The 16,005-nt window shown below is 37.4% G+C and overlaps 1 protein-coding gene across 1 annotated transcript; it reads left to right on the top strand.

Annotated features, from left to right (window-relative positions):
* The first annotated feature begins 60 nt into the window (after window positions 1-60).
* Window positions 61-10,187, top strand: LOC146305252 (roundabout homolog 2-like). The gene is made up of 14 exons (XM_084713059.1): window positions 61-1,170; window positions 1,304-1,564; window positions 1,811-2,053; window positions 2,560-2,674; window positions 2,885-2,931; window positions 4,656-4,709; window positions 4,927-5,187; window positions 5,827-6,069; window positions 6,435-6,677; window positions 7,447-7,578; window positions 7,817-7,867; window positions 8,270-8,335; window positions 9,192-9,266; window positions 9,444-10,187. The coding sequence occupies exons 1-14, from the start codon at window positions 1,038-1,040 to the stop codon at window positions 9,539-9,541; spliced, it is 2,022 nt and encodes a 673-aa protein (XP_084569185.1). The 5' UTR covers window positions 61-1,037; the 3' UTR covers window positions 9,542-10,187.
* The last annotated feature ends 5,818 nt before the right edge of the window (window positions 10,188-16,005 follow it).

Below are 16,005 nucleotides of genomic sequence, written 5' to 3'. Positions count from 1 at the left end.
AGACAAACAATTCAAAGAGTGTGCGCAAACACTCAAACACATTTTATGTCCAAAAAAAACTGGTCATCATTCACCTCTGTCATTTGGAACATTGTGCAACGCTGCTTTCCTATGGAACTGTGTTTTGTGAACTAAAAAACTGGTGTGTAGGCTACACATTTTTATAGTTGGAGAATATAAAAATCACTTACCACACTGGTAAGTGAACATTAAAACATTAAAACTGTAAACTTTGTTAAGTTCTATTCAATCTTTTGTCAAAGCCACAGGTATCAGACTGGAGACGACAGACAAAGGGCAGCACAAGGACTAAATACATGAGGGAGGAGGGGTAATGAGGGACAGGTGAAACCAATCAAGGTGGGTCAGGTAATCACAAAGGCAGAAAATACACAGGGGCAGGAAGTGAAGTACCTCAAACAAAAGACAAAGGTGAGTGTCAAAATAAAACAGGGAATACTGACAGAAAACAAGGAAAACATGACCGGGGCATCAGGATGTAACAACAGGGAGCCACCGGAGCGGGGCCAAAGAGCCACATGAGGCTCTGGAGTCACAAACCCCTGCACTAGTAACAGAAAGTGTGCAGGGCAGAGGGGTTGTTTAGTTGAATATGTCAGTCTAGTCTGCCTGGTTCATTTCTCCTTTATCTGACTGAGGTTTGTGTCGGTTTAAGGCCTTTACACACCAACAGCAACATGAAACATCCTGACATAGTGAATATTTCTGTCTGAGTGCTGTCATTGTTAAAGTCCAACGATGGATGCAGTTCTGTTTACTTTGGGGACATGGACACTCCACACGGATCCTTATAGTCATGCAACCACATGAAGTCTAATTTAATTTATTTCTGACACACTTCAGTCACGTAGATCGTTTCTCTTCTTTTCTTTTTTTTAGCAGTGTTTTTTTTTTTCTCAGAACGACTCTGTCTAGCACAGAAACTCATGGCTGTCGCTTCAGTCATCAGAAATAATCTGCACAGGAAGAGGAAGTTGTCAGCTACATTGTACTGTATCTCACTGTAACTCAGTCTGATGTTCAGTCAGCGGCGAGTCAACATGGAGGTTACATCTGTCTGCATCACACAGCGTGATCTCGTCTCTCCAGTGATCAGTGTACTGGTGTTGCTGCTTGCACAAGTTCAGCACAGCTACGCTCACAAAGCTGGTAAGTCATCATTTGACACTCATGCAGATGATATTAGACTTTATCTCTTACAAAGTGCAGGGACACTAAATTGTTTGTTTTGAGTTTTTTTATGAGCAGATTTTACATCTCTGTCTGTTTTTTTATTTCTCAGATGCAACTTTTCCTTGTATCGTTCCGTCCAGACTGCAGCTCTTTGAATACGAGTCTCTCTTTATAAACTGTGAGGGCTTCTTTAATGATCTGACCGAGTGGAGAGTGATGAGGAAGATCAAGGGGATCGCTACTATATGTAACAATCAATGGGAGACAACGGGACCCTGCAACATTAAAGCAGCCTATTCACTGGACAGTGGAGAATACTGGTGTGAATCTGAAGGAAAGAAAAGCAACACTGTCAACATCACAGTGACAGGTATGTTCAGAAAATTACAACTTAAATTACAGACTGTGATAGTAAACCTAATATGGCCTAAATATAGTGTGTGTTATGTAAGTTGTCAGCTGTTTTCTGAAAGACGAGTTTGAAATTTTCTAGAATTTAAATGTCTAAAAAATGAAAGTTGGGCCTTTTATAATATTTAGTACATATTAGTCTAATTAACTGAAGTGAGTTAAGCTGAGTGTGAAATTGTAAAATATTTTTTGTGATGCTTTTCAGTCGGCTCTGTGGTCCTGGAGAGTCCTGTCCTTCCTGTGATGGAGGGAGAAGATGTGACTCTGAACTGCAGAAACAAGACGACCTCCTCCGGCAGAGCAGATTTTTATAAAGATGGCCGCCTCATCAATACTGGTTCTGCAGAAAAATTTACCATCCACAGTGTTTCTAAGTCCGATGAAGGACTGTACAAATGCAACGTCTCTGGAGTCGGAGAGTCAGCAGAGAGCTGGTTGGGTGTCACAGGTGAGACGCAACAGTGACACATCTATCTTTGATTTGTTACTTGGAGGGTCCTTGCAAACTGACTCAGAGAACCCATATGTCAGTGTTTAAAAGAACAACTATGAGATTTATGGAGGGTTTTTAGGATTAGAGTAAAATGGTGATTATGATTAAAGGGTCCAAGTATCGAACCCCCACAGGAAGTGATGAGTGAAATATAAGTTACATTTGATCTATGTCATCTTTTATTCACTAAGTTTGTTTCAAATGCATGTGTCGCATTTTGCTTCATCCAACCTTTTCACCTCTGCCATATGTAAAAGCATTTCCATCCTTTCTTTTCACTGTTTTAATGCAAAATGTTAAAATCTAACACACCCAGATAGTATTTTCCCAGAATGATCAAAAGTTTGCTCGTGTCAAAACCAACACTTAGTTTCCAAAATGCGCAAACATGCACATGCTTTTTTTTTTTTTTTAATTACTGGTAAATATTAAATTAATGTAAAATCATGTACATATTGCAGCACTCGAAGCACGTCATCCTGCCCATGATGGTTTCACAGTGCTACGGATCTTTGGTACCATTTTCTTGGTGGCTGTGGGGTTAGCGATCATACTGTATCACTACAGCAGAGAAAGGTAAGTGAATAATGACTGAACGTAAAAGCAGACTCTTAAATGTTAAAAGTGTTGAAAATATTTGCTTAAAACACCATATTTAAATTTCTCCTTATTCCAGTGGATTTTATAAGATTTAAGTATTGATGTTAAGGATCATTGTTCTGATGTTTCCTGGTAAATTATCATCCTGTTCATTATTTTTGTCTTGGTGTTTCCTTCATTCTACAGGGGCCTCGACCTTCCCTCCATCCACGCCATCATTTCTCGACAAACAGGTAAGGAAAAACACTGGTGCATCGTCCCTGTGGAGATCTAACAAATCAAGTGAATCAAACTAGCAGAGGTCACCCAGTAGAGTGCAGATCCCCACCAGGCAACAGATGGTGAAGCACCTACTGCAATGCCACCACAACTGTCAGAGGCACCCAGGATAGATTTCTAACGCTCTGCCAACATTATCATGACCTCGACTGTTTCACAGAGAGGCTTTCTTCCAGGGTTGCACAAGGTTGATTAAAGCGTCAGTATTTGACCATCTAGGATGAGGAAGTGAAGGAATTACCTGAAATACACATTTTTGCAGATTTACAAGTAAAGGCAAATTAATTTGTTTCACTTGGCTTTGTTTGTTTTCATATTAGTGAATATCTGTGTCATGGTTTTTTGATCTACCTTCTTCAGTCGAAGTATTTGTGACCAGTTTTCATACAAAATCACATCTTAGGAAATGTTTTTTTTCCATTGTTTTCTCAGATATTGTCATTCTTTGTGTCTTACAGGTCACAGACAGCAGAGCAACCTGACTGAAAGTGGAAGGAAAGATTATGATTGAAGTCTTACAGTGTTTGCTTATAGGGACTGATGAGTTCAGCACCCAGACACTTGATATCAATCCTGTACATATTCAGCATTTATATAATCATCCAGTCTGCTACTTGGCTGACTGAAGTACACTTTCTTGAATGTTTGTTTTTGCTTTGTTTTTTTAATATTTTAAGAACATGAAACAAAAGACAACTGAGTCTTAAGAAAATATCTCAAAAGACAGTTGAAGTGAGTGCAGTGTCAAGACATTTAACGTGCATAATCAATGACAATGTGTATATAAGAGAGTATAAACTGGAATGAACTGGAAGTTGTAAATAGACGGCTATGCACAGCATTTAAAACAGATGGTTTACATCTTCATTATCATGATTATTATTAACTTTCAGCTGATGTGTTCAGCCTCCTCACAGCATCTATTAAAAAATAAATAACCGTGTTGGTTTGTCTGCTCTGCCTGTCATCACATCTGAAGTTGGTGTTTACAAGAAAAGCTGCTGCAGCTTTTAGATGCTCTCAGTCTCTGTGGTCACCTGCAAATGTGACTTTCCCATCATCAGTGGTGGCTTATTATAATGACATGGTTTTTATATCTTGTTTTGCATTGTTTCTAACATTAAAATCACCTCATATCATCATGCTGTATTTGTAAGTTTTCATTGTTCTTTTAGAGAAAAATGACATTATAAATGTGGTACAAACATATAAATGCAAATCCATCCAGTCAAAGGTCAGGTCACAGTTGGGTGAAGCTTTGCTAGGAACTACTGATGTCATGAAACCGCCTGTACTTTAACACTGAAGAGTATGTAAGTATAGTATTAGTGAGGTTTATTTCTGACAAGTTTCTGTCCATGTAGATCGTTTCTTTTCTTTTTTTTTTCTTAGTAGTGTTATTTTTCTCAGAACGACTCCGTCTAGCACAGAAACTCATGGCTGTTGCTTCAGTCATCAGAAATAAGCTGCACAGGAAGAGGAAGTTGTCAGCTACATTGTACTGTATCTCACTGTAACTCAGTCTGATGTTCAGTCAGCGGCGAGTCAACATGGAGCTAACATCTCTCTGCATCACACAGTGTGAGTATTCAGTCTGTCTCGGATCACTGCATCTTGTTAGGAACTGTAACATCCTCAGGAGTTTTCATCCTGTAATGCTGCTCTCTCGTCTCTCCAGTGATCAGTGTGTTTCTGCTTGGACATGTTCAGCACAGCTACGCTCACACAGCTGGTAAGTCAGTCATTTGAGTATTTCAGCACATTTTTTTCACTTTTGTCACGCTTGAAGATACAAATCACTCATTATCAAAATTCACTGTAGAAAAAAGTTTATGGACAGTAGTGCAGACGATGTTACATTCTATCTCTTAAACTAAACACTAATTTGTCTGTTTGGAGTTTTTTTATGAGCAGATTTCACATCTCTGTCTGTGTTTTTTCTTTCTCAGATGCGACTTTTCCTCGTATCGTTCCGTCCAGACTGCAGCTCTTTGAATACGAGTCTCTCTTTATAAACTGTGAGGGCTTCTTTAATGATTTGACCGAGTGGAGAGTGATGAGGAAGATCAAGGGGGTCGCTACTATATGTAACAATCAATGGGAGACAACGGGACCCTGCAACATTAAAACGGCCTATTCAGCGGACAGCGGAGAATACTGGTGTGAATCTGAAGGAAAGAAAAGCAACACTGTCAACATCACAGTGACAGGTATGTTCAGAACATAACACAAAATATACAAAAAATAGGATTATTTACCAAAAACATGATATTTTGTTGATAATTTATTTGAAGATTAGATATTATGAAACCAATGTAATATAATGCATATTACAATACAAGATTAATTTAAAAGAAAACTTTTGTAAAACATATCTTTGATAACTGCCATAACTGTATTTTCAAGGTGTTAGAAACATGCCAAATAGTGGTAGTGAACATAATAAAGCCTAAATACAGTGTGTGTTATGTAAGTTTTCAGCTGTTTAATTTAATTTAATTTAAATTTAAGATATCCTTGATAAACCCAACATGATGTCATGGCATGGTGACTAAATATGCAACGTCAGTTTTAAGGACATTTCGGGTACACTACCCTTTAGTCTGGTGTATTTCATGGGCTTTGGTTGACCTTCATCGTTACTGGGATCTTTGTAATGTTTAACATTGTGAAACAGTCTCAGGGGTATTTTCTCAAATTTCTCATTTTTATTCAGTATCATTGCAGGGCATTTACAGTAATATTTAAGGTTAAGACTGTGGATGTAGATAATGCAGTATTAGTGTAATCAAATAAAGTGAGTTAAGCTGAGTGTGACATTATAAAATATTCTTTGCGATGCTTTTCAGCTGGTTCTGTGGTCCTGGAGAGTCCTGTCCTTCCTCTGATGGAGGGAGAAGATGTGACTCTGCGCTGCAGAAGCAAGACGACCTCCAATGGCAGAGCATATTATTTTAAAGATGGCCTCTTCATCAACACTGGTGTTTCAAGAGAACTGACCATCCACAATGTTTCTAAGTCTGATGAAGGATTGTACACGTGCAGCATCTCTGGAGTTGGAAAATCAGCAGAGAGCTGGTTGGCTGTCAAAGGTGAGACACAACAGTGACACAAGAAGACACAATCAGTGATTTACCTTTGATTTATTACTTGGAGGTTTCTTGCACATCACAAGAACGCCAAAAAGTCATATTTAAGTCCCTGAAAAACAGCTATGAGATTTTTCGGGTATTAATAGGACTAAAATGCTGATCATGCTTAAAAGACCCAAGTATCCAACCCACATTTGTCCCTAAGACTGAATAGCAGCTGAAGTTGGAAAGCTTTCATATTTACATTTGTGCGTTCACACACTAATAGTTCTTTTCTATTGCAACACGATTGATTGACCTGATCTTCTTGTATGAGACTGAGCAAAACAATTAATTAAATGACCTGTACCTCCTCTGTTGATCAGCTGGTTCTGTGATCCTGGAAAGTCCTGCTCTTCCTGTGATGGAGGGAGAAGCTGTGACTCTGATCTGCAGAAGCAAAACGTCTTCCAACTTCACTTCTGACTTCTATAAAGATGATCGCCTCATCGGGAGCAGCTCTACAGGAAACATGACCATCCACAGTGTTTCAAAGTCTGATGAGGGACTGTATAAGTGTAGCATCTCTGGATCTGGAGAATCGGCAGAGAGCTGGTTGGCTGTCAGAGGTGAGAGACAACAACAGGATAGGTTGATTGCCAAGAATTCTGAGGGCGACACATGAGAAAGATTCCATCTTTTGAGTTAAAATTGAATTGTTAAATTACACAAGTCACATGATATTAATGCAATTTCCCTCAACATTTATCCATGCTTGAGACTGGAAATATGGGAATACACTGGCTTGTGCATCCCAGGTGGTTTGGTAGGAACCAGGCTTCAGGGTTTTGTCCAAGGATACTTCAGCATGTGGCCAGGTGGAGGTGGAGGTGGAGACTGTAATCAGCAGTTTGCTCTACCACCTGAGCCACAGCCACCCCATGAGTAACATGGCTTAAGTAACTTAAAACTTTAAGTAAGTGAATTTTGACATTTGGCTTCCAATGGGGCACAAACTTTGGCCTCCTTGGTGAAAGACCTCTGTCCTCCCTACGACTTTCTGGCTCTTTATGCTGCTTCCTCATGATAACTTTGGCCACTAGAGGTCCTAATAAATGTAAATGTGGGTCATCACAAGCTGCTTGCACAGGTGACATTTTGTGTTGAAGATGCCACCTATGAGATAGAAGTTCAGTATCTCAATGAAATTTCTCATAGAGGGTTTCATGCATTCAGTCTTTCTGAAAAAAAAAATGAAAGCAGCATGCTTATGGGTGACAGTGAAATACTCAAATTTAGCACGTTCAAAGACTGCACATGGTAAACATTACACCTGCAAAACAGAGTGTTGATCTTATCCCATTTGTCTTATAGCATATGCCTAATATTTGTTTTCAGCATACCAAGAAGACAGACCAGACAGTGGCTTCCCACGAGTATTCACCCTACTTCAGATGGTTGTCGCTGCTCTACTTGTGTCTCTGCTGCTTCTCTTGTTGATAGCAGTACTTCATTATAAGAAGCACAAAGGTACCAATTATAAAAATAAAATACTTTAAGAAATGAGTGATTGAAATCATATTATTCATAGGCCGCTCCAGTTAGAATTTGTTAAACAGCAATCGTATGTAAAAGCCTTGCATCCATCCATTAGACTTTAGAGACTTTTAGAGACTGTTTCAAAGAGCAGTGACAATGATATGGTGATGCCCGATGGTCTGCCACCTTGTTTACACCCTTTGTTTTGGTATTTCTTTAATTTTGACAGGTGCATCAACCACTCCTTCATCCTTTCCAGTGCCCTCTCTTCAAAATACAGGTAGGAACACAAATCACATGTCAGTACACTATTATGTTGTCATTATAGAAATTATCTGAAGCAAGAGGAACTTTCAGTCAGTCTGTCTACCAATAGTTAGGTATCATCTGTATAGTAATGATTAATAAATTCTGAGTTGTGGGTCTCAGGGAAAATAAATACACAGAAAACCAAACAGGGCCAAGAACTGAGCTGGGGTACCCCAGATTATATTTTACACAAGTAGTTTTTGCTATATTTAGTGGCTGACAAAAACAACAATACCAATACATTAATAATAATAATTTTGCTTTTTCTGTTAAAATACATGCAACATTATTACTATTTGTCAGTGTCTGCAGAAGCCAGTTTAGGTGATCTGCTACCTGTAACATTTTTTTATTTTAATGTTCTTGTATGCAGAGATGACTTTAGCAGAACCTCAAGAGTTCCCAAATCCTGTTGCCACTGGATCCAGGAATGAAAAAGGTAATTGACTTGAGACTTAGAGATGCAGAATGCTTAATGTTGAAACTTTTATCAGTTAAAGCCGCTAATTGATAAAATAGTTTCAAGTTCGTCACTCAGCAGGAGTTTTCAGCAGTGGCTGTGAATAGAAAATTACTGCGGTGTCACAGGCAGAGGAGGTTGTAAACCACTGCGTATCGAAAGCTGACATTTGTGAGATATTTTTAAAAGGTCACGCTTGCATTTCAGCATGTCTCTGCCTCAGGGGCGTTTTTTACCATCTCAGACAAAAACCACACAAGAAACCCACAGAAAAAAACAGGTATATGGACGCCTCGGTTCATCGAGTTGCACCAGTAGCAAATAATAGCCCAGGGGGAGGCTGTATCAGAGCCAAATAGTCCCCCTCCATGACAAGTACATGACATACTTTATACTTTCTGTCAGGAGACTGTTACGAAACATTGAACAGAATAGATACAGAGAAGTTATTCCAGTCTGGAATAGGAATTTCAGAGGGAGACACTGCAGCTGCAGTGTTCATGTCAAGAGTCAAAACACTCGAATAACAATGGCAGTCACACGCTAGGATTCCTATCCTGAAATCATAAATAAGTTGAAGTTTGCTCAAGTGTTTAACACAAATATTAAGTCGGGTATCATCTGCATATTGATGACTAAAAAGTATGTTGCACTTTTGGGTCTCAGGGAAAATATTTACAGAGAAAAACACATGGGGCCAAGAATTGAGCCCTGAGGTACTCCATATAAAAATTACTGGTCAATAGCAGAGCCAGGTACACAAGCCTAATGTTTAAAGGTTCAGTGTGTTTTTCCAGCCTGTCCAAAACTAACACTATTTCTCTCTCTCCATCAGATGAGGATGAATCCTTGTCTAGAGCTGTTTACTACACTTTGGGCATGGTCACGACTCAACAAGCTATCATCTCCAGTATGAAAACCTAATATTACTGAATATCAATTTGTCAAAGTCATGCTTTGCTGAATTCGATGTCTGCCAACACTTTATCCAATTAACTTTTTTTTTTTTATTAGACTTATTCATTGATAAATTTCAATTAAAAATTCTTTCATCTGATTGACATGCTTAAGTTTGTTTTCATAACAGGACCAGGGGCATCCAGGGCTGCGTGGACATCAGTTCCCTATACACGTTCCAAACCACATTTAACAGAGGAGGACTGCTATTATTATACAATCAGTTAGGCAGGACGTAGGGTGATATGGGTCTAGAAGAAGAATGCAGTGTGAAGCGGAAAGGAGGTGGAGAAACTATTTAAACAACTTGTGTGTTCATGCATTGTGTATAAAGTCTGCAGCAGAGTCAGAGCAGTTGCATTAATTTATTGTAGTATGCTTTACACAACTTTTGGAAAAGGTTCTTTTCTCATCTTTTGACTGAAATACCTAAGTTACATATTTCTTCCCTTCTGTTGCAGACTAATAGTTATGTTGCCTTCATGCATACTGATGTTTTAAACTTTACTGTGCTTACTGCATCTCCAGTCTTATAAATAAATTAAAATTTATACATTTGAAATGTGATCCCATACACATAAATGTTTATATTATTTCCCTATGGTATCTAATACTTTCATCCTCATAAAAATATTGCCTTGCATAATCAGTGTGAAAAAAATAGAGAGACACTAAAGATTAATTGATAAATGACCTCATATACTGGGATCATCCAGGCAGCTGAATGCCACCTTAACATTCTTTGGGCAAATTATACTCTACACTGTCTACAACGGTATGTCCATGGTGTGGACATTTTATGCACTTCCTTTTCAAATTCATGTTTGAGCTTTTAAGAGTATGTGGCTGAGAGGCGATTTTGCAACAATAGAATAAAAAGAAAAAAAAAAAGCAAATTACTTACTGTTGTTTTTGTTTGATAAAACTTTCACTGATTATTTTTTCATTGGAAAGTATTTGCTGACTGTTAGAAAGGAGTAATACAAATAAATTTTTCTTTCACATTATTATTATTATTATTATTATTATTATTATTATTATTATTATTATTAACATTGCTGTTTCTGTTGTTATTTTATGGCTGCCTCTTGGTGTCCCCTTTTTGTCCTCTTCCTCACCACAATGTCCATCCTGACTCATTTCTGTTCAGCAGCTATAATTTGATGTTATTTCTACCTGTAGAGAAGGGGGCAGCATTGAGCTTTGAATAATACTAACTACTACTGCAACCTCAGCACTATTCAACCAACATTCATTTGAATATGGTACAAAACAAACTGTTTAATGTTCAAACTAAATAACTTTATTGTTTTTTGTACATATACATTCATTCTGAATTTGATGCTATAACAAAGTTGTGACAGGAGATTTTAAAGTGAAATTCTTTCTCATTCTTGCTTGATATACGACTTTAGCTGGTCAACAGTTCAGAGTCTCTGTTGTCATATTTTGTTCTTCATAATTCACCACACATTTTCAGTGGGAGACAGGTCTGGACTGCAGGCAGGTCAGTCTGGGACCTGAACTCTTTTACTACGACAACACAAAAACATGCAGAATGTGTCTTGACATGTTCTCGCAGCACGAGAGCAGCTACATCTCAGAAAAAGATATCAGTGGTTGACCACACAGAGTGGTTGTTCTTGTAAACAGCTTCATCAGACGTGGAAACAGACAGAGCAGGTAGGACCACGTGGTTTAACTGTCAGACCATACTGCATCTGTTAAAAATAGACACTGATGCTGTGAGTCAGTTGAGGCTCACAGACGAAGGATAAAGATGATCTCAAAAACTTATGAACCATGTCAGTCTTTTAAAACACTTTTAACAGTCAATCTACTTAAAACTAACAAATAAATTGTCTGTATATAAAGATGGACGACATGACAAAACAGCAGAGGACATAAACCCCGCCCACTTCATGTATATACACATATCTGATAAATACACTACAGCGATCAAATTAATAAGCAGTCCTCATAGACCAGCTACACAACAACCAGCTGAACACAAACTAAATCTACTGAGGATGGACGACACATGTAGACAAACAGGATCATGACAACAGATAAACAGATGTAACCAAACTTTATCTTGGTCAGTCACACTTGTACAAAAAATTTACTGTATCAGAAAAAGTTTGAAAAATATACATGCTAATTAAAAAAAAGTTATAAATCTCTGGAGTAGTCCTGTATTGTAATTATTTTTCTGTCATGTACACAGTGTTTAACAGTGGTTTCATAATGATGGAGTCTCTCCTCCATCCTTTAGTTGATGCTTCTGCTGTCAGTGACCTGGAAGACACGTCACACAACTAGTCTTCAAAAACATGAAAAAACATATCAATCATGTATAATACTGCATCTAAACTGTAAACTATATCAACATGCTCAGAAATTAATGCATAAATCAAAATTCCATGTAAGTTATTCATGGCTCATTTTGTGTATCTGTATACTGATTTGCATTTTGTATTTGGATTTTGCATCAACTTTTATGCTGATGACACTCAGGTTCCCTCTAAAGCCAGTTTGACCAAAATTGTTTCCTTGCATGTTATTATAGTTGACAATTTGTGAACAGAATTTACAAAAGTTTCTATTAAGTTGATTAAACTTAATGTAAAGATAATTCAAGTGTGATACCTCTGTCTTTCTCCTGTAGTGCAGCAACAGCATATGTTGATTTAGCCTATAAACAGATAAAATTATAAAACACAAACATGACTCCAGTTAAAGAAATACTTCATAGATGCCAGTTTTATTTTTGTTTAAACCTTTTTAGCTTCATATAATTGGATTACTGTTAGTAAGGGCTGAATAAATCTTGAATTGTGTTCAACTTCACTACATATCTGTTACACACAGTGTGTTAATTGTCCTCTGGCTATTTTACCATCTCATTAAATTTAAAGGTTTGTCATTCGGTGTGAAGTGTTCTTCAAGTCAAACTGATCTGTACTAATAGATCAACATTGGCAGTTAACCACAGGAAGAGTATTTAAAAGCTGCAGCAGTTGTGTTCTTGCAAACAGCGCCTTCAGATATATGAACAGACAAGAATAACAAGAGCCAGATAGAACGAGGTGCTTTCATTGTTCCACTTAAAAACCACTGAAACAGTTAGTGATGCAGAGGAAGATGAAGCTCAGGCCACATTAATAATTAGAAACTTGCTCTGTTGCTGGTTTGTCCAATGTTACAAACCCCGTTATTAGACAGAAAAAAAAGTTCAACTTGAATGGATGTTTGAACTGTAATAAATGCACTTAATTTAAAGTTAAACAACTGCGAATTTGCAATAGCTGCAACCACACACGCGCATGCATCATTATATTCATCTTAAAACGAAACTTTCCACAAAATCTTTTGATGTCTGTGAAACAATTTGGGGTTTTTGTGCCTTTTTTGTAATTGGCCATTCTCACTGCTACACCCTCTTCTAACCAATCACTATGAACACAAACACACACCACACACCTTCACAAACTGCAAAAATCTGTAGCACTGAGACACAACTTTCTATATTAAAGATATGATGTGACTTGTACTCCACTGTGATTATTAAGCAATTAATATTAAGTCAAAATAACAATGTCAGTAAAGTACCTCGCTTCTTGTTTGCTGTGACAACTGCATACAACACGTAGCTCATATCTTCCGCAACATTTGCCTCTTGACAACCTGAAACATTTTGAAAATTATTCAATCAGACGTCATTTAAACAGGAAAAATGGAGCAGCTGAGTGGATAATTAGTTGTTAGCAATTAAGAGACAGTTATAAACAATGGCACATTTATAAAACACATAATCAGGTCCAGTTTGTAAAGAACACTTTGCTCATGACAGCCATTTTTTTATTTGACTAAATACAATCTTTATATATAGTCCTTTATTAATCAAAATAAATAAATAAATAATAGAATGTTAATTTATTTGACACTAGCATATGTAGCTATTTGTAGATTGGCAATGACATGGTTATACACTGAAACAAATTCCATACCATTACAGATGCTGACTTTTAATGTAAAAGTAAAAGGTAAAAGTCTAGATATAAATCTTTGTCTTTGTATGGTAGAGTCTTAACTTACATTTGTAGATGCAGTGACAAATTACCGAATTACCAATTAACCAGTTAACATGTTCCAGACGTGTTTCTTGAGTAGACCACAACTTTTTCAGTCTTCTACTGCGCCTGTCCCAACCTTTTTGGAACGTGTTGGCGGCATTAAATTCAGAGTGGTGGATAGTTACCACAACAACAACAAAGTTTATTAGTTTGAACATTAAAACGTTTTGCATAAGTTGTTAGCTAGTTACATACATCTGATTTATTTCTGAACACAGACGAGCCGAGCATGTAGTATATCTGCATACAGGAAACAGGAAAGAAGAAGGTTGACCGAGGTGCCACCAGGTACCAAGTTTGCTCAACTGTTATTGGAACACAGAGCAAAAAGGGGCGGGACTTAGGAAGGGTCAATTTCAAAGGTACTGGACTGGTATTACAATAGTAACCCATGATCATGTGCACAACTTCTGACAGAAAAGTCTATTCAGGTGTTTTGCATTATGTTTACAGCAGGTAAGGAAAACTGTCATTCTAAATCAAAGAAACTACATTTAAAAACATGCTTCATATTTCTTTAAAGTACTTTGTTTGTACCTCTGTTTCTCCAACATTGAAGTAGTCCCAACACCAGCAGCAGCACAGCGACACACAAGACGATGAAGTCAACCATTAGATGGATGGACAGCTGATTGGAGCCGGAGTAGGGAGGAAGATGAGGAGTCTGTTGAGCCTCTTGAGGTGTTGTTACTTGAAGTGCTGGAGTAAAATCTTCTGTTAAGAACATGAGAACAGATGCTGCATCGATCATATGTATTGACATGAAGTTTGATTAAGATATTCACAGTGTCAATGGATGATCTTTGTTGATTGAGGTTAACATTTTGGTTGTTACTAAAATGTCTTAACAAATATTGGATGGATTACCATTAAATTTTGTACAAACCTCCATGGTCCCCTAACCCTCGTGTCAAAATCAGGTAAAAGGTAAAACGTCTTTTTTTTTTAATGCATGAAATCTCATCATCTCACAAGTAGACTGCAAACACATTTGTTGAGCATTCTACAAGATGAATCCTTTTGCTTTACATTTCTTATAGCACCAGTCTGGTGACAAAATGTTCACTTTGATGTCTTCTGTTGATAGAGGTGTGAAAATACAAACATTTACTATAGAAAGAATATTGACATGAACACAGTAATATCTAAAGTTTTTCCTTTCTGATTAAAGTTCTAAGCAAATAAATACTCATATGTCTCACCTGTGACAGTCAGCCAGCTCTCTGCTGATTCTCCAGCTCCCTTTACTTTACACTTGTAGCGTCCTTCATCAGACTTGGAAACATTATAAATGGTCGTCTCGCCTATATATCCAGGCCTAAACATTTGGCCATCTTTAAAGAAATCAGCTGGGAGGTTGGACTCCTCTGCCTTTTTTCTACAGTGCAGAGTGACGTCCTGCTGTTCCATCACAGGGAGAGCAGGACTCTCCAGGATCACATCACCACCTGAACAAGAAGGAAAACCAATATTTTAATAAATATATTTAGATATATTTGATCTTGCAGTGAACCTCACTTGAATTGAACCAAACAGTTCAAAAATTAGCAGCACCAGGGAAAATATAGCAAGAAAATTAAGTAAAATAAAAGTATAATCCATTATAAATAAGATAAAAATACAAGTACGGTATACAATGACTGGGAATGTACAATGTGTATATATTTGTATAAAGTGCCAGATGTTTAACTGACACAGACTATTTATGCATATGCAACATGTCTGTGAAATTAAGTATAGACTTATTCTGCCAAAGACAGATGTCAGTGGAATACAGATCGTTTGAATATATTTATGCAATATGTCCTTGAAATATAGACTCTATTTTGATATATTACACATAAAAGTTCTGATCCTTTTCAGATTACAAACTTCAATCGATCTAAAATGAAGACAAAAAATACTGAACTGAAGACCTACTGAAGCATTCAGTCACATTTTATCAATTTTGAACGACATAAAAGTAACTTGAGTTAGTGAGTTGACTAAACATACGGGTGACAGTGATGTTGAAGGTGATGCTTCTCTCTCCGTCTCCATTTTCACACCAGTATTCTCCACTGTGCCGTGCAAAGGCAGGTTTAATGTCCAAGCGTCCTGCTGATGTCTCCCATCGTGCAGCATTTGATGAAGTATTTCTCATCACTCTCCAGTCAGCCGGGCCGTGAAAACCAGAACAATGAAGTGAGATGGACTCATATTCAAAGAACTGCAGTCTGTTTGGATTGATGTGAAGAAAAGCTGCATCTGTGACAGAAGAAAATAGAAAACAAAAATCAGGCATCTATTCCCAAATTTATCCACCCTCTTAGAAAACGTGTTGCATACTATAACATAAAGAGAGCCTTTGATAATGCTGTAAAATACAACATGTCACAACACATTGAAACAGCAAGAAAGACATGTATAATCATAAAAAAACTGTATAATCCAATTAATTCACAAACCTGAACTCACCAGCTTTGTGAACAGAGTGATGGTTCTGAGCAGAGAACAGCAACAGAACTTCTACCACTGAAGAGACAAAAGAAAACAGCACAGACACGTAATGTCTTA

This window comes from Lutjanus erythropterus, chromosome 23 (assembly GCF_056507025.1).
Source record: "Lutjanus erythropterus isolate fLutEry1 chromosome 23, fLutEry1.hap2, whole genome shotgun sequence".
Taxonomy (NCBI): Eukaryota; Metazoa; Chordata; class Actinopteri; order Lutjaniformes; family Lutjanidae; genus Lutjanus; species Lutjanus erythropterus.
Note: the sequence above shows the minus strand (reverse complement) of the source record. Positions and strands in the feature narration are given on the sequence as shown.

Bases quoted from the DNA above. Each gene is read 5' to 3' on its own strand.
- LOC146305252 (XM_084713059.1), top strand. From the start codon at position 1,038: ATGTTCAGTCAGCGGCGAGTCAACATGGAGGTTACATCTGTCTGCATC. The intron at 6,070-6,434 runs GTGAGACACAAC...TCTGTTGATCAG, and splicing joins GAGCTGGTTGGCTGTCAAAG to CTGGTTCTGTGATCCTGGAA. The intron at 6,678-7,446 runs GTGAGAGACAAC...ATTTGTTTTCAG, and splicing joins GAGCTGGTTGGCTGTCAGAG to CATACCAAGAAGACAGACCA.